The 27885-nt window shown below is 39.7% G+C and overlaps 1 protein-coding gene across 1 annotated transcript in view; it reads right to left on the bottom strand.

Annotated features, from left to right (window-relative positions):
• LOC306881418 (alpha-N-acetylgalactosaminide alpha-2,6-sialyltransferase 3-like) overlaps positions 1-27885 on the bottom strand; it is a 119308-nt gene that overhangs the window by 66539 nt on the left and 24884 nt on the right. The window contains exon 2 of the mRNA XM_079435513.1: positions 10150-10344. Within this exon, the coding sequence (XP_079291639.1) occupies positions 10150-10344 (195 nt within the window). The remainder of the gene's footprint in view (positions 1-10149; positions 10345-27885) is intronic.

The following is a 27885-nucleotide window of genomic DNA, read 5'->3' as shown; positions in this document are numbered from 1 at the left end:
ATGTTTGCAGATATTTAATAAATATTCTAAGTTCATATGCTTGTTTCTTGGAAAACAATGTTTACAGCCAGTTATTCTACTTTGAAATTTGCGTTCCGTGTCGGAATGACTGTTTCTGTTTTGGTCTATGTGATTCCACCCACTGCCAGTTCACCCAGTAAGACTTCAACACCCTGGGTTGGCAGTTGATGGAAAACACAGCGTACTGCAGCCATGGAAGCCATCAAACAAACTGGGTCAGAGATTACAGATTCTACACAACCTAAAATGCCTTGTCAATTTACAGTGTAAGACTCTGACTCATTGTCACTGTCAGTTGTGCTTAGTCCTGTTGCATGTCCCTAGCTGTCAATATATAACCTATGTTTATATAACAAACGTTTAAATTGCATATTGAACCTACATATAGAACCTAGAAACAAATGTTTGAATAAATCTGCCATGAAATCAATATTTTCTGTGAATGAAGGTAGGTATAATTTAATTTCAGCCAAGAAATGTTTCTTAAGCCAACTGAAAGGGCAAACAGAGTCATAATATAAATGTAATGCAGCAAAGAATTAAAAAGAGACATACAGTATAAAAAAAAGAGTCTCAGTTACATACGTGACCCTTGTTCCCTGATGGAAGGAATGGAGACGTTATGTCGTAGGGTCTTACTTGGAAGCCCAAATCCTCTCTGATTAAGAGAAAACGCCAATTAAATTTGGCTAGTGGATTTTGCATGCTGTGCCACTCCCCGTGCACATGGGTATAAATAGGCGACAGGTGCATCCACTCCGAGAACTTGTCCCTGGCAACCAGCAATGGTTCGAGGTTGTGGCATGGGGACATAACGTCTCTGTTCCCTCCATCAGGGAATGAGGGTTATGTACGTAACCGAGACATTCCCTATCTATCGGTCACTACGAGTTATGTTGTGGTTCGACATTATGGGGTCCATGGAAAGCGCCACAACCTGAACCTTGTCACAACACTACGGCATTACAAATGTTGACAAGCCACGTGTCTGACAAATGCTACGCAAAAGTCGTAACCTTCCCACCGCCCCAGTGAAAATTTGCTGACCTTGGTACCCGCAGGGACCAAAGGTGAGTATATCGCTGCTGGTGATAGCCAGGATGCTGTTCCTTTCACCACAGAAATTTCTTAACAGAAGGGATTTTGACCTTCAATGAAAGATTGCTTCAAGTCTTTTCTATTTGCTGTCACAGCTTGACACTAACAATGGGGAAGTGAGCCTTCCAGAGAAGGGCACTACAGAGGCCACATCCTACCTGTAGGCAGTTGACATGTGGAGACACTGATATGGACTGTCCCAGGCCTGGGGCTGTTCTACATATGGAATGGGTCTCTGAGGCAGGTCCTACCTAAGAGTAGGGATGGAACGGCTGCCAGCAGAGACTGACAGAATGGTCTGTCAAAGTAAAGACATGGGTTCACCAAGAGGGAAACCTCACCGTGGAAAAATACCCTCACCCCCAGGCGGCACGGCTCACCTCGGGATTGGTTCGCCAAGGCGATGGCATCCACTATCCCGTGGGCCAACCTCTGCTTGGAGACGGCCATCCCTTTCTGCTGACCTCCGTAGCAGACACAGAGCTGCTCAGAGCTTCTGAAGCTCCGGGTGAGGTCCGTATATGCACAGTGCTCTTACGGGACACAGCAACGCCAAGTCTGGATCTGCCTCCTCCGAGGGCAGTGCTTGCAAGTTCACTACCTGATCACAAAAAGGCATGGTGGGAACCTTGGGCACGCATCCAGGCCGGGGTCTCAGGACAACGTGAGAGTAGGCTGGCCCGAACACAAGACAGTCTTTGCTCACCAAAAATGCTTGGAGGTCCCCGACCCTCTTGATGGAAGTGAGCGCGGTCCGGTCTAAGCAGACAGGAATTAAGCTCAACTGAGTCCAGCAGCTCAAAGGGATCCCCCATGCTTTCCCAGGGACCGGCTGTCCACTGCATCATGATGTGCTGCGATAGCAGCCACATACACTTTCAAGGTGGAGGGTGACAGCCTACGCTCCAACCTTTCTTGCAGGAAAGAAAGCACTACTCCAATCGTGCATCTTCAGGGGTCTTCTTGGCGAGAAGATCACCAGATCGCGAAAAGACTCCAGTTCAAGACAAAAGCTCGCCTTGTAGAGAGGGCTCTGGCCTGAGTGATAGTGTCTTCCACCGCCGGTGTGAGAACACTTAGGTCTGCTGCGTCCAGATCGTGCCAAAGGTGCCAAGCCTCTGAGATGCGCCAAAGAGGGGCTGTCACGAGGAGCATGAGTTCTGAAAACCAGGTCCGGGTGGGCCAATACGGCGCAACCAGCAGAACCTGTTCCTAATCCTCCCTGACCTTGCACAGTGTCTGTTTGAGAAGGCTCACTGGGGGAAATGCATACTTGCGTAAAGTCTGAGGCCAGCTGTGTGCCAGTGCGTTCATTCCTCGGTCAGGGAGAAATACAGCTGGCAGTGGGAGGACTCATGGAAGGCAAACACGTCTACCTGAGCTTCACGAATCGACTCCAGACCAGCTGGTCTCATGATAGAATCGCCATTCTCCGGGGAACGTGAGCTGTCGAGAGAGCGCATTTGCGTCCAAGTCGCTAGTGTCTGACTCCAGAGGAGGAGATGGCGGGCGAGTTGTGACATGCAACGCGATCGTAGAAAAACCCTGCCAATTGATGTACGAAAAGGTTGCAGTGTTGCCCGAGCGGAGCAATATGTGCTCGCCAAGCAGCAGCGGCCGGAACCGCCGCAAGGCTAGTAGCACTGTCAGCAATTCGAGGCAGTTGGTGTGCCAAAGCAGTCGAGGCCCTGTCCAGAACTCTGAGTCTGCCTGCCCGTTGCATGTAGTTGCAAGAACGCACGTCAAACCTTTGTTCATCAATTTGCACTGGCTACCAATAGCTGCTCGCATAAAATTCAAGGCATTAATTTTTGCCTACAAAACCCTTTAGAAGCTTGCTTTCTGCAAGTGAACGACGCATTATTGTGCCATCCCAAAGAGGCACAAAATCACTTTCACAGACTTTTTCATTTACTGTTCCCACCTGGTGGAATGACCTGCCCAACTCTATCCGAGCAGCTGAATCCTTAGCCATCTTCAAGAAACGGTTAAAAACACATCTCTTCCATCTTTATTTGACCCTCTAACTCTAACACTCTCAATTCTATTTCTATTTTATCTGTTTTCTATTTATTAAAAAAAACACACACACACTTGGCGCTCTATCAATTGCATATTTAATCTCTAACTACTAGCTTTTCTTGAAAAACTAACACTAGCTTTCTTTTTTCTATTCTATCTACTTGTTTCTTTAGAAAAAAAAAAAGGTTTATTTTTTCTATATTCTATCTACTCGTTAAAATAAATTAAAAAAACACCTTTCTATGTGTACTGCGTTAGGCTAACTGAGACTTAGTATTTGCATGTTGTTGCTCTTTTGTTGGATTTGATTGCTTCTATTGTCCTCATTTGTAAGTCGCTTTGGATAAAAGCATTTGCTAAATGACTAAATGTAAATATTAAGCGTTAGTGTTAGTTCTGGCAGGTCACGTGAGTCAAGCTTGCATCAGCTGATCACATCTACCTATAGGAATACGACACCTATCACGGCATCTGTACATAAGCACATATTCAGTATTATTCAGCAGCTTGCTTACTTGGGAGAAAATTACCCTCCTCCTCCATCCCCAACTCCTCCTTTCGCCACAGTCAGGACTTGGCTTCTGACATTTCTGCTGAATCAGACTCCCTAATCTTGAGTAATGTGTTACACTAAATGTAATTAAGTACATTTATGATATCTGCTTGGTTCTGTTCTGTTAACCCTTGGGGGGTTATTGCTGCTCTCCCTGCACATTCATGACAGGCTGCATGGATGCAGCCCAGAACAGAACCATACCACCAAACCAAACTGTATGCTAAGTGTCTATCATTGACGATAGTGGTCCTGACAGAAGTAAATGTAAATGTAGTGCACCAGCCCGCACTGGAGGAATCTGTAGTGACAAAGACATGCCGAGACACTTGTTCTAAGGGCACTCCAGGCCGTAGAAAGACAAGGTCCATCCAGGGGTTGAACGAGCGCCAACATGTCGGCGTGATGGTCATGACTGATGCACTTCTGTGTAAACATCTTGAATGGAAGCTTGTGAAGGGCCCGATTCAAGACACGCAGATCCAGGACTGGCTGATGGCACAATTACTTCTTGAGCACAATGAAGTAAGGGCTGTAAACCCAGACACCATCTCAGCTGGAGGGACAGGCTCGATTGCGTCCTTCGCTTAGCAAAGTCAGACTGTTCGAATGAGCCAACGGGATGGGTTGGGCAGTGCGAGCCACGCTCCTAAACTCAGTGCAAGTGGCACCAAAGGGACAATCGGCATACCCACAGTGGTGCAGCAGTGGGAAGTCGTGCAAGATCACGGCAGGACTCCCCATGTCCACGGAGGAACCGGCCAAAGATGCGTGGGAAGGCATTGCGTCCCCGAATCGCAATCTCTTGGCCGCTGATGATAGGGGGTGTCGTGGGCGAGGGTGAGGAGGGAGTGCATCGCTCACTGTCAACCCACAAACCTGATGGCCCAGAGGAAAAGGAAACTGCTCTTTCTTTGAGAATGTGGTTACCGCTGGCCCTTGGCCAACAGCAGAACAGAACAAAGCAAATATTCTCCACCCGGCCCTCCTCTGGGGAAAGGAGTGGCACTGTCCTTGGCATCTCTGGAAGAGAAGCAGTTCCTCGCATCTCTGGGCTGTCTGTGTCAGGGCCACCTCATCGTCTTTCTGGGGGACTTAGGGGTAGGCTGGGACATGGGAGGGGGGCACCGCGCTGCGTTCCTGTGTGAGGCTCGATGCGCCGGCCTTGACATGGGCTCAGCACGGGTTAGCAACCGCAGGAGGGCGCCCTTGCCGATGGGCAGGCTGAGGCGTGGCAGGTGGAGGATCATGCCGGGGAAGGATGTGCTACATAGCTTCAGTCTGCCTTTGTACTGCCGAGAACTGCTGGCGGAGTCCTCGACAGTGTCACCGAATAGCCCAGACTGGGAGATGGGAGCGTCAAGAAAGCGCACTGTCTACATCACTCATCTCAGCAAGGTTGAGCCATAGATGGCGCTCTTGGACCACTAACGTGGACATCACCTTCCAGAGGGACCTGTACTACCCTCGTGCATTCATTTTAGTGCCTTGGCTTGGTGTACTTGCAGGATAGCCATGCAGGGCAGAGGCGGCTTGGCCTGCAGGACTGTAGCTTTGGTGGTGAGCCGACGCCAGCTTACAGGATTTGGACAGGAGACGACAACGTTTCCTCCAAGTAGCAGCATTTTGCGGGCACAGGTGCATCGCAACTGCACTCTCCACCTGGGGAATGTCAACGTACCCTCTAACCCCCTAGGAGGAGGCAGACGAGTGGCTTCCAGCCGAATAGGGGCTGTTCACGGCTTCATCAGGTCCTCATGTACCTCAGGGAAAAAAGGAACCAGGGCAGGGCGTGGTCACGAGCCACGGCCCATGCCAAGGAACCAATCAGCCTGCTGCGAGGGCTCGGGACTGGGAGGTGCGCACGCCTCAAGGCTGATGCTCCCAGGAAAGCATGGCCGTCAACTCTGGGTCCGATTTGGTGGTGGCGACAACACCCAAGGGGGACAGCCCCGCCAAATCTTCATCCTCAGAGGACGATAGCCCATCCCCCGATGCTGCTATCAACATCTGATCCTCTATCGGTGCGCTGAATGAAACGTTTGGCATGCCGTCAGACGGCCCAGCAGAATCACCAGGGAGCTGCACAGAGCAGCTGCTGCAGGAGGTCCATGGGGACTGGCCTGGCGGAGAGGCTCTCACTATACTGCCGTGCAAAGGCAAAAGACCATAACTTTGATTTTTGATATTTTTGGAACATTCAAGACATCGTTTATCATGTACTTAAATATCTTGAGTCAATTTCGTTGTTTTTCCGAGAAAAAATTGGGTCGTCTCAACCGTAACTTCAAAAAGCCCTGGAGAAACCAAGGCAGAACACTTTATAACACCAGTAACAGCTCTTTCACTTTGTTTGGAACGCTCAAAATGAGTTACGTTCTGCCTTTAACCGCACGTCAAAATGAAGTTACGGTGCTGGCTTGGAGATATACGGTGTTCTGCCTTTTTTTACTGTCCATTAATGTCTGCTGCATTTTAATTACGGTGTAGACAAACGAATTAGATCACGATCTACTAAACAGCTCCATATAACAAAGCACTGTAAAGACCAGTCACCTTGGCAGCAATACATAATTGTGAATAACCTTTAAAGATTTTTTTTTTTTTTTCGTTTTTGTAATGCAGATTATTCACCTGGCTGTCACTTCTAGTTGGATGTGTGTGTACTTGAATGCCGTAGCACCTAGCATGATCAGTCATAAAATCAGTAGCCTAACAGTTCGCAATTAAATCATAACCTACCTTTTCTTGTAACCCGAGAAAATCAATCCATGGCGCTGAACGTCGTCGGAGATGTTTAATCTACACGCATTTCTGAGCATGCCTGCTAGCTGGCGTTCACATAAATACACAAGTTGTTCTTTTAGGTTAGGCTATTTAATTAAAGTCAATATAAGCAATTATGCTATGTCTAGAATTATTTTACGTAACTGAGCATAGCAAATAAATTGGTTGCAAAACGGTATCCACTCACATGTTTAACTTTTAGTCTGCTTGTTATGGTCAACATTTTTTATGAATTAATACAGTCACATTACTATATGCAACAGCCAATTTGAGATAGCCCATGATCAGTAGATTTTATACAGGTGTTACTATAACGATTTTGTAAATGGTGATCAGCAAACAAATATTGATAATGTGGAAGTTACTACCTTTTGCCTTGGTATGACTTCTCACTTTTTGCAGATCTTCAAAATAGGGGTAAAAATCAAGTTTGAGCTCACAATTTTTTAATGCAGATAATTTTCATTACTAAAACATCTAATTGCCAAATTCCCAGTGTCCTACCTATAATTAATTTGGCTGGGCAAGTAAAAAACTTTAAAGTCATTTTTCTCAGTTTCACACTCTAGCAAGTTAAGGTCTTTTGCCTTTGTAGGGCAGTATAGCCCTCAGATCGCCCAGAGCACTAGCCGATGGTTCTCTTCGAAAGCGAAAGTACTTTGTTTGGCCTTCCAAATGAAGAACACAACTAGAAATCAGTGGTTAAGTTATATTTACCACACTGTTCCAGAACAGTACAACGCAAATATTCGAGTGTGTGCAGCGCATTTTACGGAGGACTATTTCCTGATCCTGGGAGAGAGTAGCCTACAATGTGAACACTATGAATGGCTGTGAACACTGTAAAGTGGGGCAATTCCAATGTCGCATGGAATTTTGAACCTCGAACCACCGTAAACACATTGCATTACACCAAATACACAAAATAATGTTCTTTTTTAGCAACATCATATCAGTTTTTCTAAATCAACTTAATAAAAAAAACTAAACAAAATATAATCACTTTGCCATTACATACAAAACTGAACTATTTAAGTAGCTGAAATAGTAGTATAAGCTATTTTGGGAGAAGGGGGAAAAAAAGACCAGCTCGGGTCGGGCCCGGGCCAGTAATTCTGATAAGCTGTCAGACACGGGCAAGGCTTGGGCCTGAGCGTCTCGGGCCATGGCCGGGCTAGGGCCTGAATTTGAGGCCCGTGCAGGGCTCTAAGAGAGAATTCGCCTGGTGAATCTCAAACTGTGTTCATTCACTCGGCTCCGAAGCAAAAATCTGATGAGTGGATACACCTGTTGCCTATTTATACCCGTGTGCACGGGGAGTGGCTCAGCATGCAAAATCCACTAACCAAATTTCATTGCCGTTTTCTCTTAATCAGAGAGGATTAATGCTCCCAAGTAAGACCCCATAATGTCGAGTCACAACATAACTCATAGTGACTGACAGATAGCGAACAACTGGCACACTAAACACAGGTTAAACTGAAATACCTCCTCAAACACTTAAGCTCAGAACTGATTAAATCTTGTTGTATTTGTGATTATTTTACCATAGAAAAATTACCGGAATTTGAAAATTTAACATTAAATTATGAAAGTGGAATTTTGATTGGGTTTCCAGCTATATAATTCTTTAACCTAGCAGGCCTACTAGACGAATACTACTGCAGATGCCTTGGTTTCACTGAATAATGACAGAAGCGGTAAACAGACTTACCCACCCAATCCATTTCAGTGTATGGCAGAAGTTCAGAGCAAAGTATTGACAAGAACATCAGGAGAAAAATGAGAGGCATTCATCTCGCTCTGAGCTGACAGACACAGACACTGATCTGACAGGTAAGCCTGCTCCACTGTGAATGTGAGGTGCCTGTCTACAACACCCACACTCCATCATTTCAGACCAGAACAAGTTATATTTATGAGTATAAAACAATTCAAATATAAAAAAGGTATAAAACAAGAGTTATAGTAGAGAAACTTACTAGTGAATGAATGTACCATATGTTTTTTTTTTTTTTCTCTGAGTCATTTGTAATGCCTAATTGAACAGTATAATTTAAAAAAGTATTATATATGTAAAACATATAATGTCATATTTTGGGAGGTTATAGGCTAATAAGCTAGTGGTATAAGCTACAGTAGTACAAAATGTAAGCTAACTAAAAGAAACATAAATCCTTTAAAGACTGTCAGTGTTTAATAGTTTTCAATGAGGAGTTTTTTCAAGAAAAAGTTAGTTTTACGTAGTGCAGTCAAGCATTTTAAAAACATATACTATAGTAAAGCCCATTTCACTGAGATTTGATTTACTGAAGTGTTTCAAAATTGCCTTATGGCAATCTGCGAAGTCAATGGCGTTTACTGTGGAATTGCAGTGGTGTAGGTAAGCTTTAGTTATTATCAATATTTTAATTCTGATATTCTATTGTCTAAAACAAACTGTTTTGTGAGAGGACAGTTTGAAAGAGCTCAATTATTTGGAGGTTAGAGAGGCTGCCCCAGCAACTAAAGATGTTTTGTTCAGGCATGACTGTTGTAGCAGCACTTTGTAACCTTGACAAAGGTATTCAACATGGCTTTGGTATTAGGACCGTCTCTGCCCCTGCACTTGTGCATTAAGCAGTATGATGAAAGCAAAAACAACTAAATAAATCCAACCCTCTTGAACAATTTCAACCATACTAATTGCATTTAAAAAGCTGGGTGCTTTTAAGAGATCAAATTGGAGCAATAAATCCAATTAATATTTTTTTCATTTAATTTCTTTAGTCATTTTCTTTGTTCCATTGTTAGTGGGAGAACAAGCGAACCTCTCTGCACTAATTGTGGTCATAAATCACCTGAACAGTTGAATCTACATGAACTTGGCAGTTATGAGTCAAAGCCTCATCTGTGTGTGGGGAAATCTCTCCAATGACCTTGAATATGAAAAAAGCGACTATGCAAAACTTCACTTAATATCTGGGCTGCAGATTCTTTCATCATCAACACTTCCTTGACAACATCTTGAGGCAAAATAGGAAACAACTATTGTTAACATCCTCATAAATATGTATGCTTGTAGAATTCAGCCTTAACAACAAACTCATTAGCACTCAGGAAAAAAAACAAGTTTTTTATATTTTGGAAACTATTATTAAGTGGAAAAAGGCTTTAAGAGTACTTTAATTTCTAGATATAAAACTCGCAGTGTGAGTAACTCATAACCTGCTAATAATTTACAAAGTATATTTAGAATGATATGACTGACCATAAAATAAATTCAACATTTGCTACAAATAAATTATGTGGTGTACTACTATAATTTTCATTAAAAACGTGATAGCAAGTCCTTCCAAATTTTTTAAACGATGTGATGGCCAGTGCAGCAAAAACAAAATGAAATTCACTTTCCACATTGTAAAACACAGCAGTGTAAAATATTATTAGGCACTTTTGGTCGCATAATACTGATATTGATAATGTGACAAATATGAAATACTAAAATATTTCTTACTGAAAACTTTTAAATGATTCTGCATCTACAATGATGGTCCAAGACAACAGTTCCATTGGTTAGCTAAATCTACATCTTTTTCATCCAGTTTGAAACTTTTTAAATATAATGCAGCTCAAAAGTATAAAACTAGGTAAAGCCACTGAATGTTTTAAGTGCGTTCTAGTCTCACCTCCTGGTCGGGGACACTGAGGTAGCCGCGGTGGGGTTTGAAGGCTTTGTGTGGGGGGCGAGAGAACATCCAGTTTCTACTGAAGCTCTGGCCGAATACAGGCTGCAGCAGGAAGTAGGGTTTCTCGGAGTAATTAATCACCAACAAAAACAGAGACACTGCCACAATCAGACTGGTCACTATGACTGACTTCTTCTGTGAGGAGGGAAAGAAGAACAGAAAACATTTGCATCATTTATCTTTTCTGACTCATGGGCAAAATGTGGCAATGAAACATTCAGACAAAATAGTCATTGTCACAGTCAAAAAGTACTTGTTTTTCTCTATGGACAAATGGTTAGTGAAAGGAGGTCAAAAACCCTCAGGAGGTCAAACTAAATATTATATTAGCTGTTTTTAATTCTTCCCATTTTACAGAAGGTTTGCCATTTTTGCAAAGTAATAAGCATGACAAACATTAAAATTATTAAGTGGTACCGTGTCAACCTGCTGTGGTGCAACATTTTCTACACTAAATAATAAACAAACCTCAAAACTGTCCTTTAAATCAAAAATCCTAGAGAAGGTTGTTTATCATCAGCTCTCCCCCTTTTTAAACGGAAATGGAATTTTTGATCAATTGCAATCTGGGATTTGAGCACATTCTCAGCACAGAGTCAGCCCTCATTAAAGTGTCTAACAACCTGTCGCTGACTGATGATTCAGAAAAGAGTGCAATTCTACTCTCTTGATCTTAGTGCTGCATTCAACACCCTAGCTTGTGAAATTTTGCTGGAGCATTTAAGACAGTGGGTAGAGATTCAAAGGACTGTCCTTGAAGGGTCTTCAAGACCAACACAGAGAGACTGAGGAGGAGCTTCTTCCCGCAGGCGATAAGGTCTCTCAATCACACCATCACACAGGAGTAATATCTTTGAAACATTGACTGGACAATCATGGACACATTCATGCAATACATATTTATATATCTGAACCATTGCACATGACACTTCATAAGTCACTTTAACGTTTCATAAGTCACTTTTGCATTGCCACTTCAAAATTTTATATATATATATATATATATATATATATATATGCCCTTATTTGTACAGTTTATTTACTAGTTAAATTTATTTTCTTTTGTATTTCTTCTTATTAATATTTTTTAAGGTCACTGGCTGCCGTACAAGCATTTCACTGCATATCGTACTGTGTATGACTGTGTATGTGACAAATAAAATTTGAATTTTGAATTCATCCTCTCTTGAAGGGAGAACACTCTCTGTAGAGTTAGATATTTCCTGTATTACTTACAAGTAGGGCTGGGCGATAAAACGATAACGATATGTATCGCGATAGACACGTGAACGATATCAATAAAAAATGTGTTCGATAAAACGTTCGATATTTTTTATTCTTCGTCGGAAGAAAACAAAGGCTGCGAAGCAAGTTTGGTTGCATTAACAAAGCACTCGCTCTCTGGTAACCTAGCAACGTAGGGAGTGACACGCTAACAGCCAATCATGTAACAGTATCATGTTTGGTTGCGCCATATCGTTGTCTCGTGTCTAAGTGCGCACGCGCAAAAAAAACAAAACAAAAAAAAACAAAGTGCGCACGCGCGGCTGAGAGTGCACGTCTGCAGCCAGACCCTATTGGCTGGTCTGCTGGATTCCTCTTCATAAGCAGAAAATGAGTGCCGCAGCGAGCGAGGAAATTGTAAATAAAAGAGAAAGTCAGCTCCCAGTATGGCAGTTTTTGGATATTATAAGTCTGACCGTAGTCGGACCAAATGTCGTCTGCAAATTATGCAAGACCGTCGTCCCCGCCAAGACTGGTAATACCACGAACTTGATGTAACGTTACCACCTTAAAAAAAAAAATCAATAATTATCGATATCGACCGATATGAAACACTGATATCGTGATACAGTTTTCAGCCATATCGCCCAGCCCTACTTACAAGTTACTTGGGGGCTTCCACCAGGCTATATATTGGGCCCAATTTAATTTCCATTATATATGCTTCCATTGGCTCAAATTAGTCCATATGCACAATATATTCTGCCATCTTTGAGATTATGATAAGAAAATAATGTATTTAAAGCAACCTACTTTTCATGCTCAGTTATTTTTTATGTTAGATAATACTTTAAACAACCATATAACAAAAGCATACTGAAATAATAATAAGGGTATAATTTTGCAAAATCAATAATATCTTAATAGAACAAAGCTCTTATTTCTCAGTACATGTCCTAATGGTCTAAGCAGTCCAAAAACCCAACCCTTGGAAACAGAAGTCAGAAGTACAGCAGAAGTCATTCTGTATTCCTTAAAGAGGATTGAACTTGACAGAAACTGAAGCTCGTTTCTCTGTTTTGTACTTGACTGATCGCAGAGGACAATTCAAACTGATAAATTGTTCATTTTTTTCCATTAAAACTGAATCTTCTCCTTCTTCACAGTTATCTGATATGACACATTTTCCACTGAGTATTCAAAAAAAAAAAAAAAGTCAGAAAGCTCTTAAAATTTGACTTCTAACATTCTCTGTTCTCTTTTCACATTGAAATACGGAGAACTGTCAAAGCTATCTCTGCATAATGATGTACCCACGGATATGATGCATACAGTTGTGTCAGAAGAAATGTTCGAAACTCTGAGGAAAAATTACTTGAAACATGACTTATGGACAAGTACTTAGAGAATTATGGACATTCTATATGAGACATGAAATATTATGTAATATAAACAAGAGCTGAGTCATTTTCTTTTGACACTGTCTAAACATCTTATGAAATAAACAGTACAACAATTTAACTTTTAAAGACTCCATGAAATAAAAATCTAAAAGTTTTGAGCCTTTTAGTCCAGGTCAGTTATCAGACATTAGAGAACATGCAACTGACTAGCAACAAGATGTAGCAAATCTTGGTTCTGCAGTGCTGTGAATTAAGCTAAAGGGAATAATGGCTGTTTTAAAAAAGAGCAGGACCTTTGATATATCAGGAACCCTGTTGACGGGCCCCTAGTTCCAACCCTGCTCCAACAAGTACTTGAGTAGATGGATCAGGTGTGTTTAATTAGGGTTGAATCTAAACTCTGCAGGGCTGTGGCCCTCCAGGAACTAAGTTTGACACCTGTGACTTAAAGGATTCACCCAAAAAAAGAAAATTTCTCACCTTCAGGCCAAGATGTAGACGACTTTGTTTCTTCATTGGAACAGATTTGGGTAAATTAATGTACCATTATATCACTAGCTCATCAATGGATCCTCTGCAGTGAATCCACAGTGGATCCCTATTGAAATAACTGGGTTTCCCCACAAAAATTCACTGCACCTTTAAACTAGATTACAATTATTTAAAGTTCAAGTGCTTATCATCATGCCTCAAGCAACATCTGTGTACAGGAATGTAACACATAGCGATGCTTCATCATGCAACAGAGACATATAAAAGCGAAACCACCCGCTTTCGCTGCTAAGGTGAGAATGTCTATGTTCTTTGATGTAGTTTGATGGCCCATAATTTGCCATCTAGAATGGAATTGTGTCTGGAATAATACGGAGGCTGTCAGCAAATCTTTCTGAGCCAGTGGGGCTCAAATCTGGCACATCAAACATCTCAGGCAGGGTGTTTGGGTTTGCACTTCACAGGAAGACATCAAACATGAAGAGATGATTTCAAAAAATTACCATTTAAAGTTCAGACTAAAAGACTGCATTGCATAGATTGCTGGAATGTTACATCATTATATTAGGAATGGTCTCACATTTATGTAGTGCCATTGAGATGAACAGTAAAGACTCAAAGGAAAGGAAGCACCTTGCACAGAATTTAAATTTTTGCACATATTTAGTGTGTTACGTCCCTAGACGTAAAGTTATTATTTGTATTGACTTTTGCATTCATTCAGTGTGATGTATATCTTATATTGCATGCTATAGATTGTGCACAGTTTTTTCTCTCTCTCTCCCTCTCTTCTTCTGGCGGCTCTTAATTGGGACCAGCTGCGAGAGATTACGTCATGAATGGGAACGTTTAAATGCTGGGAAGCAGAGCATTGTTGGAGAGCTTCTGGAGTGTGCACGTCGTGAAGCTCAGTCGCGGGCGTTGTGCCATTCTGTCCTCTGTCTCCTGGCCCAGACTACTTTTGATTGTGTAGTGTTGATGAATGACGACGTTGTTGACTTCCGGTTGAAATATTCTCTGTGTGAGTTACTTCCTTTCAGTTGCGCCATGGAGATATTCCATTTCCTAGCATCAAAGTTTAAACTCCACTTTAGTTCTCTGTAACCCATACTCAAGAGTTCCTGATGGTAAAAGGTTATTCGTTGTTTGTATTAATTTTTCGTTGTCTGCATTAAAGCTGCAGTCCATAACTTTTTTAGTTTTTTTCACGATTCAATTCAATTACGATTATCATCAACTCAATATCAGGATGCATCACATTCTCAGTTTTCAATTTTATTGCAGATGGATACATTTTCATATAAATTTTTAAATCAAATTTATTTTTTTGTGCGAAAATTACTTTTATTATTATTGTTATATAAGCAGACTACTTTTTAAAACAATTATTTTAAAAAAAGTGTTCTTTAAGTATCAGATAGTTTACAGACAATAGTTATGGGTTTTTCTTTTTTTCCTCTGCATTATTGCCATTTGATTATTACTGTTGAGATCATAGACAGTGGCAGCTTTAACAGGCTGCATTCAGACTAATGCACAGATCTATTTCGATATATCAGATGTTGTGTCCTGCTCTGAAAACATAACTGACTGTGTGTACATCAATTTCGTATAAAAGTATTCGAAAATGCAAGTGTATTTAACCGCAGCCACAATCGAGCTTCAGGACAAACAAACACAAAGCGCACTTGAAAGTCTCAGTGCGCAAGTTTCGTGCATCTATTAGTACTGCATTCCAAACGGCATAAATGAAAGCATATCTAAAGAAAAAACAGAGGGTGGAAGCACGCACTGTCAAGCAATGTGCACGCGTCTCACAGCGCAAACTATGTAGAAATACTACGTAGAAATTACTTGCGCGTGTGTTTAGATCTGCACGCGTGCGGGTTCTGCTTGCGGTTTTGTTATTTTGTGCGCTCAGTACTGTAACTCGCTTGCGCGCTGTGTTCATGTGTTTTGTCCCACTTTTAACGCCATAAAAAACAAGCTCAGAATCGATTCTGAAATATTCTGAATCGCGATGCATCAGAGAATCATTTTTTTCTCCCACCCCTGCTTCTGATTACAGATAGCTACACACTAATACACACTATACTCATAGTCACGCAATGCTGAACAATGTTTAACAATAATAATAATTTGCACGGTTTGATGTGATATAAACTAATCGATCTTCAGATCAAATCACCAACAGTGGCGCGTTTTATGGTAATGCTTTTTTCCTCAGTTGGTCAGAACAAACGTACTTGTTCAAATGACAATATACGGTGAAAATTCTTATTTGTGTCATATATTCCAAGATGTAGGCTAGAATTTGTGATTACTAAATACAGGATTCACACCGGTGTGGTGACTGACAGCTACACATACTCCTCAAATCATTAGATTCATCCGCACTGGAGCCGTGCCAACTCACAACCCACGCAATGAAGATAATTCTGCAAGTAACTGCAATTCCATGTTTTCAAACAGAGATGGCGACAAAGAGGCAAAATTTACGGACTGCAGCTTCAAGCAGTTGTTATTTGTTCAAATTATTCGTTAGCTCTGAAGCAGTAGGTTGGGGATTGCCTTTTATTTTTCTGAACCCCGTTTTCTCCTGGTTTTTGGCCAGATAGGGAGCTAGGGAAGATTCTTGTATTTCTTTTCAGGATTTTCTTTGTGAGGTAATTTAAATCTTTCTAAACCCCTAGTTAGTAACTTTGGTTTGTTATTTTGGCCTGGATCCCCTTCCGAAGAGATGTGCTTCTTGATTTATGAAATAATAAACTTGTCAATTTGTAATAATCTCTGTTGTGGTCATTGTGAGCTGGGACAGGAGAGGAGGAGCGTATTTTATTCTTGTGATCGGCCTGGCCAACCCTAGACTGGTCAGGACGTGACGAGTGCTAGGTAGTAACTGGATTACGTAATCAGATTCCAAAAATGTACTATTTGTAATTAGATTATGTTTTAAAATGCTCAATCAGATTACAGTTACTTTTTTATGGATTATATGATTACAAATTATCCACACAATGCCAGTAAATTATTCATAATGTATTGTCACCCTATTTCTTTTTCTCTTTCTAAAAAAAATCTACTGTGTATCATATTGAATACAGTGAGTATTCATAACATATACTGGCCATGTAAATGTCATGTAAATTAATTTGCAATCCATGCATCTGAAATTGGTCAATAAAATTGTATAACTGACAAAAACATTTAAAACCTGAAGACTTTCACCATGTCATAGCGGTTTTCATGTTTATTAATGTTTGTTCATTTGACGTTTGTTCACAGTCGCATGTTCTCTGTTGCTGGTTAAAGGGGTCATATGATGCTATTTTAAAGATCATTATTTTGTGTATTTGGTGTAACAGAATATGTTGACATGATTTAATGTAAAAAAAAAAAAAAACATTATTTTTCAAATACTGTATATTATTGTAGTTCCTCTATGCCCCGCCTCTCTCAAACGTGTCATTTTCTACAAAGCCCCTCCTTCATTTTTTGTTTGTTTTTTTAAATAACAATAATCCCATTTAAAACTAAATTTGTCCAAAGTAATCTAAAAGTAATCCAAAAGTAGTTAGAATACATTACCTAAATAGAGTAATTTAGATTACATTACTGACTACAATATTTATCATGTAATTTGTAATCAATAACAAATTGTAATTTGTAAGTAATCTGCCCAGCACTGTATGTATGTGTATATATATATATATATATATATATATCAAAAGTGATTTGAAATTAAATTAGGCTGAAAAGGGCCATTTTAAAACACTTTCTAATATCTCTGTTATATCTTGCAACAGATTCTTTCTCACTGCGGTTGTTAAAAGGCTCTAATCAGATTACAGACTAAAATTTGATTTGGTTTTGACAATCATCCAAGCTTCTAGTCATAGAGTAAAACTGATTTAGCCCCTAAAGCACTTAAATACTCAACCAACAGAGAGAGAAAAAGGAGGGGAAAAAACATCTGCTTGACCGTTCATCTCATCCGTTCTCACAGTAAGGGGGAATAAAAAGAAAATATCCCTCCATCTTGATTTCAATCTGAGGCCACAAATCTTGGCAAAGTGATTGTCAGATTCAGAGGGTGAGGTAAAGGCTTGGGGGAGAGGGAAAATGTTGAAGAACTTCCATCAGCAACAGCATATGACTTGTCTCATCATTGTACTATCCATCAGGATAATCATTGCACAGGCCTTGTGTTCTGCACAATTTCACCCATTTCAGTGGAGAGGAATTATTCAAAAGCAGGGACAAACAGAAAGAGATGGAAGAGAGAGAGGACAAGAGCGCCATCATAGGACAACTGTGACACTCAGAATAATAAAGACCAATTTGATGCAATTAGGGACAACTAGCTGACCATTAATAGAAAAAAATCCTGAACACTAGCATTGACTATTACAGAAATTATTTATAATGATAAATTGATTGCCAATTGATTGCATTGATTACCATTCCCTGCTGGAAAAAACCCCAGCTAAAACCAATTTTAGAGGAGTTTTGATTTCTTATTTAGCAGGGCAGGCTGGTCTTAGCTGGGCAGACTAAAACCAGCTACTTCCAGTTAAAACCAGCTAAGGGCATTTATACACACATTTTAAAGTGTTCTGGATGGACCTGTCCTGAATGGTATCGCGGTCGGTTCTTTTGACAACACTACTTCCTTCTGATCCCAACGTTAGGAAAGAGTGGATTAACTTTATTGTTAATGAAGTTCCAGACTACGCCAGTAATTACTCGGACCTTTGTTCACTTCATTTTTACTGCGGATTCGTTTGCAAACAAGGCACAATTCAATGCAGGATTTTCAGAAAGATTGAAACTAAAAGACGCTGTGCCGGCTATATTGAATCCGACAGCAATGTCGCAACACACAAGTGTGAGTAATTGTTTTTATTACGTGATCATTATTGCTTTGTGTGTTAATCTGATTGTTTGATATGAGTATGTATGTGTTTTTAACCTAAATCCCAGCAGCATCCATCTGTGAAGGATGTAGACTGTCAAACATCTACAATCTGCCACATCTATACAGAATATAGCCCATTACTTCTAAATTATGATGTTTTTTGATGTAAAAGTCTTGATAACATTATAAGTGGACCTCAGAGAACAGTACAAAATAAAAAACAGAGGTAGTTCATGACCCCTTTAAAGAGCAACAAAATGGTAATTACTGGTTGAAATTTAATTTCTTAAAAAATGAAAATATTTGAAAGCTGAGACTTTGTTTTATACCAATAATAACCTGCTCTGTCTTGTCTGTCAGCATGTTGTCAGTTTCCTCTTTGCTCCACGATGTATTTTTCACTGCGTGAGAACAATTTACCCATTATTGAGTGATGTGGTATAAGAGGAATTTTGGGCAATGGCTCCATTTAATGTCACAAATAATAAAAACAAATAATTTACAGTGAATAAAATAAAATAAAAAATAAAATTTGAAAGCTGCAACATTGTTTTATACCAAAAGTAACCTGCTCTGTCTTGTCTGTGCGTTGTCAGTAGGGCTGGGTATCGTTCAAAAATTTTCGATATCGATACCAAGACCTTGAGTTCGATACCGGTTCCTGAACGATACTTTTTTCGATACCAGTTTTATGAAATCAGTTTTAATAAGATTACATTATCTCAAAAAACTTTTTTTTTTAGCTTATTGATATTTATACAGACTCAAAGCCTCAGAGCCAATGCACAAAGGAACAAAATATATCCAACACAATAAATAAATAATTTTAATAAAGTTCAAATAGTTTTCAGTTTACACATCTGTTAGGCTACGTTTACATTAGTGCGTGTTCATTTTAAAACACATAGCTCAGACAGAATCATCATTTCTAGGTTGTTAAAGACTTCAAGAAATTTTAAATCTTCATCCACTTTCATAAGTGGGTGTTTTATTTTCTTTCACCAAATATTTTATTGTTATTAATTTGAATGCATAAAAACAACTTAGTTTATTTAAATTTATTCTTAAAATAGCCTTATGAAATGTTTTATTTTTCCTCAGAAATTCTGTGTTCTGTATCTGGTTTTCAAATGAAGCATAAAACATTAATTTAATTTATCTTTAAATTATTGAAAATCAAAGTTTATTTATTTTGGCAAACAAAGGGGGGTTACTATTAAAATTAAAACATGGAATAACTGTTGTTTGATCATTACTAAAAAAAAAAAAAAATTTTAATTTTAATAGTAGCCTAGTAGTAGCAGTATGTACTGTCTGCTGAACAATATTAATATATTTCTGCCGCAGTGTCTTCCAAGTTAAACCGAACTTTTATTTTGACGGGTTGCCTGGAATACCTTTACAGTTCTGTGTGTATATGATATGACGCTAGTTTTCCTCGAATCAAACGGTAAAATGCTCATGAAGTGACTTTCAGAGCAGTTCTGGAGATGTTGTTCATGCGTTTATGTCCTCATGTAGTGAGGCGGCAGACGCTGAAATGACCGCGAGCTTCAGTCTGTGTATAATAAACAAACCGCGCGATATAAAGAGCGGACTGCTCCGTGCGCTTTAGAAACGCTCTCGCGGAGGTCAAACACTGATCAATCAGCGCAGCGCCGCTTCTAGTCAAACACATCTAGTGCTGCAGGATTAATGGCTCACTGACGGTGATGAGATTAACCCCTTAGGTATCGAAATTTGGTACCGAACGACAAGACGTTTTTCGATACTCGGTGGTATCGAGGCAATTCGGTCGGTGCCTAAAAAGTATCGAACTCGATACCCAGCCCTAGTTGTCAGTGTCCTCTTTGCTCAAAAAAAAAAAAAAAGCCTATAACTCTTCCCCATTCACTTTAATTACTAACCAAATTATGTGTGGACGAGGGCTGCAGCAAAACATTATTTTGATTTTATTTTGAAGTGATAATTTGATGAATCGACTAATCGTTGAGTATCAGTATCGCACTGATTAATCTGTAGGTCTTGATCGATTATTCAGCTTTTGCAACTGGTTAAAATATGGAGGTAAACATATTCTATATACATGTGGAGCTACTTTATAGCACAAAATCAAGTTGAAATTAACTGAAAGCAACATTGACGGGATTTGTACTGTAAAGATGATTACTTTTAAGCAATCTATTGTATTCATATAGTAAAGTGCTATATGAATAAATGTGACAGTGCTGATTGCAGAGCTGGTTTCTTAACTGCTGTTTTCTCACCACTGTCATTTTTGTTGTGTGTTTACTTTGTTGTCAAGAGGAAAGCGTGCCTAACCCTAATTGCATATTCTTTTAAATGACGCTCACAGTCGAGATGTTGGCTGTAAACCACTGTTTGCGTATATCAAACATATTTTTCCTCTAAACGACAAACGAAAGAACTTCATTGTGAGTATATTGGGGCCTTCACACATGACAGCATTTTTTCTCACACTCCACTGGTTTGACTTTGTTTACACTTCTGATAATTGTGTCTTCTGTTAGGGGTGTGCGATATATATCATCTGCAATATATAATTGTTTTTTTAACGATGTGCGATTTGACATTATCGAGTATTTTGCAAAAACCATTCAAAACACCCTGCTGTTTGTTGCTGCCGCGTGTTTTGAGTTTGAGCTCCATCAAGTTAATTATTTATCGTCTATTTTTTTATCTTAAATTCAATTTTATACACCATAATTTTCGTTTCTATAATGTGTGAATATATCACCTATCGTATTCTACAACAAAAACAATCAGAGCGCCTTGTTATCACTAGTTTTATTTTCATTTTCTGAGTCCGCTATTAGCTTATAGCCTGTTAGCATCGCCAGCGTGGTTGCCGCTAATCTCACTTACATTGCTAATACCCTATTCACACACATTACCATTATTTTACTCACTGTTACTTGCTTTAATGGTGGATGTGTGTCTACCTGAGTGCAGCTCGAGCTGGAGGCCATGGAGAAGCAGATCTGCGAGCTGCTGGCCCAACTGAGAGAGCGGCGAGCCATGCAGGAAACATCCCGGGCTGACGCTCACAAGTTCGGGTTAGTATACAGCGAGCTGCTAAAACTCCTACCACCTCTACTCCGTGTGTTTCTCTGCACAGGCCCTGTGCACCAAGGACACGATCTTCCCAGATGTCCTTCACTCCGGCGCCGGGACACCACAGACCCTGGGTGCACCAGCAGCGGAAGACGCAAGCCAGACCCCGGGAGATGACCTCTCCCACTCCTTTGCCTCTGGCCTTCAAGATCTCTACCCGGAACCGCTTCGCTCCCCTCCGCGAGAAGGAACGTGATGCTGTGATCATCGGAGACTCCATCATCTGGCACGTCCGTGCTACGTTAGCTGAAGGTAAATTGCACACTCACTGTTGCTCGTGTTCTCAATGTTTCTGCGCAGATACCCGGGATCCTGAAGGGCGACGAGAGCATCGGCGCTGTCGTGCTCTGGAGCTCAGCCACAGTGATCTTTGGGTTCTTCTTTACCTCTCTCACCAAGGCTCTTCTCCCCCGATAAATCAGTTTGGCCGGACGGCCAGCTCTAGGAAGGGTTCTGGTCGTCCCAAACGTCTTCCATTTAAGGATTATGGAGCCCCCTGTGCTCTTAGGAACCTTAAGTGCAGCAGAAATTATTTTGTAACCTTGGCCAGATCTGTGCCTTGCCACAATTCTGTCTCTGAGCTCTTCAGGCAGTTCCTTTGACCTCATGATTCTCATTTGCTCTGACGTGCACTGTGAGCTGTAAGGTCTTATATAGACAGGTGTGTGGCTTTCCTAATCAAGTCCAATCAGTATAATCAAACACAGCTGGACTCAAATGAAGGTGTAGAACCATCTCAAGGATGATCAGAAGAAATGGACAGCACCTGAGTTAAATATATGAGTGTCACAGCAAAGGGTCTGAATACTTAGGACCATGTGATATTTCAGTTTTTCTTTTTTAATAAATCTGCAAAAATGTCAACAATTCTGTGTTTTTCTGTCAATATGGGGTGCTGTGTGTACATTAATGAGGAAAAGAAATTAACTTAAATGATTTTAGCAAATGGCTGCAATATAACAAAGAGTGAAAAATTTAAGGGGGTCTGAATACTTTCCGTACCCACTGTAGATATCGTACCTCAAAGTGATGATATACTGACCACTACCTTGTATCGTGCATGCTGCCTATAACTGATATTAAGTATATGACTCCAGTCCAGGCAGAACTATTGTTCCAGCCACCAAAGACAGATTCACAAATAACCTGCCTGATTTATCTCAACTGCTCTGTGTGCCCAAAAATACACATGAACTAGGCGAAATGACTAGCAACATGGGCACTATCTTCTCTAATACATTAGAAGCTGTTGCCCCCCTCAAATTGAAAAAGGTTAGAGAAAAACATACTGCGCCATGGTACAACATTTATACCCATTCCCTCAAGAAAGAAACTCGTAATCTTGAGCGAAAATGGAGAAAAAATAAATTGGAAGTATTTAGAATTGTGTGGAAACAGTATGTCCAGCTATAGACAGGCTCTAAAAGCTGCCAGGACCGAGCATATCCACAAACTCATAGAAAATAACCAAAATAAGTATTGTACTTAAGTACACTTTTTGAGTATCTGTACTTTACTTGAGTATTATTTTTTCTGGAAACTTATGACTTTAACTTCATTATATTTGAAAGCGAAATATTGTACTTTTCACTACATTTCTATCAAGCTCCTCGAAGTAGAAAGTCGTTACTATGTAGCGGCTTTGAAAGTCAGTGGATGATTATTTTTCGTCTCTAAAATGTGACTTTCTTTTTTTCAGCCAGTTTATCAGTGATCACTCTTGTAGGGCTACATGAAGTGATTTCCCAGCATTTTTTGAACATTGACCATTTGCAAATGTGATATTTATTTACAACAATTGAATAATAAGTTGTTAATATTGTGGTATATACAAGACATAATATTGTCAGATTTTTCTAAATTGTGTACATGAAAATATTACGTATAAAGCCACAGAAGTGTGTCTCCTAATAAAACACAATAGTTGTTTGACTTGAAGCAGCACTGCACAGACCGTTCTGTGGGTGACAACAAAGTACAGCGAGAGCGATTACACAGCATTTTTTAAATTTTTGTTTAGATGTCAAATAAGTCTTGCTGTTTTGCTTTTTTTTTAAAGCAGTGTTGCTGTTGTAAAGTTATACAGCTACAGTTGTGTTGCTGGGTTTTAAAGCAGGTTTGATTTTTTCTTCTTCCTTATCACTCTGTATTTACAGCAATTTCACTGTCCACTCTGTTCAGATGTGGATGAATGGCTACACATAGACATGTGCACACACTGCCAGAGCTGTGTGAAATTGCTACCATCCTGCTTTTGTGGGGGTGGATAGGGGTGATAAATAATAATTTATTTATTAAATTGTTTAACATGCTAAAAGCTCTTTATTCCAAAGATACTACAAGCTATTCAGTGTATTCAGTAGGTGTAATGTATTGTAAGTTGATTCAGAGGTATTGCAACTAATAATAAAACAGTGCATTGACATAAAAAAGGAAATTAACTGTTTGGTACTTAAGTACGTTTAAAAGCAAGTAATTCTGTACTTTTACTTAAGTAAGAATCTGTCTTTACAACTTTTACTTGCAATGGAGTAATATTTGACCAGCAGTATCTGTACTTTTACTCAAGTAAAGGAGTTGTGTACTTAAGCTACTACTAAACATATTGTAGAAACTTAATTTCCTGTAAATCTGCTTTGCAACGATTTGTATCGTGACAAGCGCTATACAAATAAACTTGAATTGAATTGAATTACAGAGTGCACACAAACGTCATGTTAAATCTAAATCTAGAGTGTTTTTTCACTGTATGATTCAGTCTAATAAAAGACATTTAGAATGATCACAAATTCAAGACAAGGGGGCAGAAAATGCATATATTTATACCACTTCATATAGTTAATCAATTTCACACAGAGAGTGCCGTTTTTCTCCAACAATTACCATAATTACAAATGTAAAATAAAAAAAACAAGAAGTTAACTAAGAAATTTACGCTTTAGACACCATATTTCCTGTTTTCGCCAACAAAAATAATTCCAAACACAGCCACAACGCTGTTTTTCAGCTGTCATGATGGCATTTTGTTTCTAAATGAATCAACCATTTAAATGATTCGGTTCAATCGTAATGACTCACTTATTATCAGTGACTTGCTGCCACCTACTGGCGGTTTTAATTTCACATTCAAAGTATCTTCTTTTATTTAAATAATTTCAAATATCAGTATTCAACGTTTTATGTTTAATATATCAAAAACATTTTATGCATTTGTAATTGCAGGTTAAATGCATTTATCTCCTGCATTAAACTGTGTAAATATATCTAAATGCCACTTCAGATGCAGCTTCTGTGTTTCCTCTGCATTGCGAAGATGAATTTTGTTGATACTGATTTAATTTGCTTGGTAACAGCCCAAATGTTTTATTATTATAATTCACTGATTAAATGTAAGAATTTGACTCAAAAGGTAATGGACTCTTTTAGTGGACTTGGTAATGGACTTGGCTTTATAAAGGTAAAAATGCCCATAAAATGTAAAAATACAGTTTAAACTTATTGGAAAAGATTCATGTCTATGATGTGAACTGACCACCACACAAACTATGAAGAATATCAAAAAATTTAGGAGCCAGCTGTCCACGGCAGTCCTTAGCACAATAACACACTCAGCAAAATATTGTCTAATTATCGTTATCGATAAAATCCCCAAAAATACTGAGATATTATTTTTTATCAATATCGCACACCCCTGCTGACAACCATATTATTCTGTGTGAATGCAAAAATTTGTTGTTTACCTACAGAAGTATAAAATAAAACCTGCAAGAAACAATCCCCTATTTTGAGGGATATTTGCCCGCCCAAGTATGAAAAGATACCATAAAATTCAAGGTTCCTCTCCAGGACTGGACACTCAATTGGATATATTCTGTTTCTTTTTTTATGAAGCTTCTTTACGACTGCCTCTGACAGGGAGTTTTACAGTGCTGGAGATTGCAGCTGACACTGTGGCTAACAAAGCTTTCTCTGTGGAACATCTCTCTACTGAGGGCTATTTCTAGAGCCACGACCAGACTCATTTCACCAAGTATTGATCTCCGTTCACAGACTGAGCACTAGGCATCACAGCAATCCCATACACTGACTAGAATCATCCTGTCAGCCTGGTAAGTATGTGTGAGGAGAGTGAGTGAGCGAGAGAGAGAGAGAAATTGGATTTATCCCAGATATAAGGTGGGAAATTAAACACATCTGGAGGAGCAAAAACATGGACGCCACGCTGAGATGCATGCTAATATTGCATGAGAGGAATTCTGATGGGAGCATTTATGTATCTGTTATCATGTATGTAAGAAATATTTATGTACACGTAAAAATTCTGCCAGATTATTAGAGATGTGAGGGAAATTTAACAAACGTTGAAATGGCTTGTTGTTAGATGCACCAGTATTGTTACAATATTAATCAGCAGATTACAAAGGCACTTATTTTATTTAAAAATACAATAAAAACAGTAATATTGGGAAACATTACAATTTAAAATTAGTGCTTTCAAATGATTAATCACATCCAAAATAAAAGTGTTTGTGTACATAATATATGTGTGTGAACTGTGTATATTTATTATGTATATATAAAGACACACATACGGCATATATTTTGAAAATATTAACATGCATTTACATGTACTGTGCCCTCCATAAGTATTGGAACAGTAAAGACAAAATTGCTCTGTTGGCTGTGGAGTCAAGACATTTGAAAATATGATTAAAAGATGAATATGAGACAAAACTACAGAATGTCACATTTTATTAGTGAAGTGAAGTGACATTCAGCCAAGTATGGTGACCCATACTCGGAATTCGTGCTCTGCATTTAACCCATCCAACGTGCACACACACAGCAGTGAACACACACACACCGTGAACACACACCCGGAGCAGTGGGCAGCCATTTTATGCTGCGGCGCCCGGGGAGCAGTTGGGGGTTCGGTGCCTTGCTCAAGGGCACCTCAGTCGTGGTATTGAGGGTGGAGAGAGCGCTGGACATTCACTCCCCCCACCTACAATTCCTGCCGGCCCGAGACTCGAACCCGCAACCTTTGGATCACGAGTCCAACTCTCTAACCATTAGGCCACGACTTCCCCGCTATTATTAGCAGTTTCAACGCATATGTTTTACCAAATAAAAAGAACAGCACTTTTAGAGTTCATCCCACTCATTGATGTGAGCATAAGTATTGGGACAGATGAACATAAGGTAGATATAAAAGATTAAAAGCTATTATTTAGTTGCAGATCCCTTGCGCACAATCACAGCAGTGAGTCTGTGACCCATAGACATCACCAGACTCTTGGTCTCATCCTTTGAAATGCTTTCCTCTGCCTTTAATTCAGCCAATTCCAATTGTTGCTTGTTTTGGGGAGTTTCTGCCTTTACTCTCCTCTCCAGCTGGTGAAATTCATGTTCAATCGGATTTAAATCTGGAGATTGTCTTGGGCAATCTAAGACTTTCCATTTCTTTGCCCTTATAAATTTCTTGACTGAACTGGCAGGGTGTTTTGGGCCATTGTCCTGATGCAATATGAAGCACTTCCCAATGAATCTGGTGGCATTTTCTTGAATATTGGTAAGCAAGATGGTTTTGTATCCTTCCAAATTCATTCTGCTACTGTCATCATACATTAAGTCATCAGTAAAGTTGAGAGGGCCTGTTCCAGAGGCAGCCATGCATGCCCATGCCATGACACCACCTCCACCATGCTTTACAGATGAGGCTGTATGCTTGGGATCCTTGCAGTTCCCTTTTTTTCTCCAAGTCCTCGCGCATGTCTCTCTTTGTTAACACACCTGATTCAGATAATGTGCTCGTTAGAAGTGAGCTCCGTGCATGAACTGTGTCCCGAATAACATGGTCCCTACACAGTGTTCATTGCTCCCTACTCCCTGAGCAGGGGAAATCCGTTGAAGTTTATTTCACTTCGGAACATTCATTCACGGATTTGCGCTACGCAATGTCTTCACACACGGACGAGTGTGACATAATATACCTCTGTAAATATATACAATTTAAATTCACGTATCGCACACTTCAATGCACTTTGAATGGAACAGTCGTTCGTTTCGAACTGGAATCATGGCGGAATATCCTGTGATGTCCACTTTACAGGGCACTTACGTTCGAATAGAACAAACGTCTGAAGCGATAAGAGAAACATACAAAATGTGCAGAGCGGGGGGGCACGAGGACTGGAATTGAGAACCGCTGACTTAGGTAAAGGTTCATCTTTGTCTCATATTAATCTCTTAATCATATTTGTAAATGTCTTGACTCCACAGCCAACAGAGCAATTTTGTCTTTACTGTTCCAATACTTTTGGAGGGCACTGTATATGTTTATATTCATATAAATGATATCATATATAAATATTTCATATATAAACGTAACATATTTTTCTTAAATAATACATGCATGTGTGTGTATTTATATACACAAAAAAATACACAGTACACACATATATTATGCAAACAAAAAACTTTTATTTTGGATGCGATTAATCG

The sequence above is a fragment of the Barbus barbus genome (genome assembly GCF_936440315.1).
Source record: "Barbus barbus genome assembly, chromosome: 15".
Lineage (NCBI taxonomy): Eukaryota > Metazoa > Chordata > Actinopteri > Cypriniformes > Cyprinidae > Barbus > Barbus barbus.
Note: the sequence above shows the minus strand (reverse complement) of the source record. Positions and strands in the feature narration are given on the sequence as shown.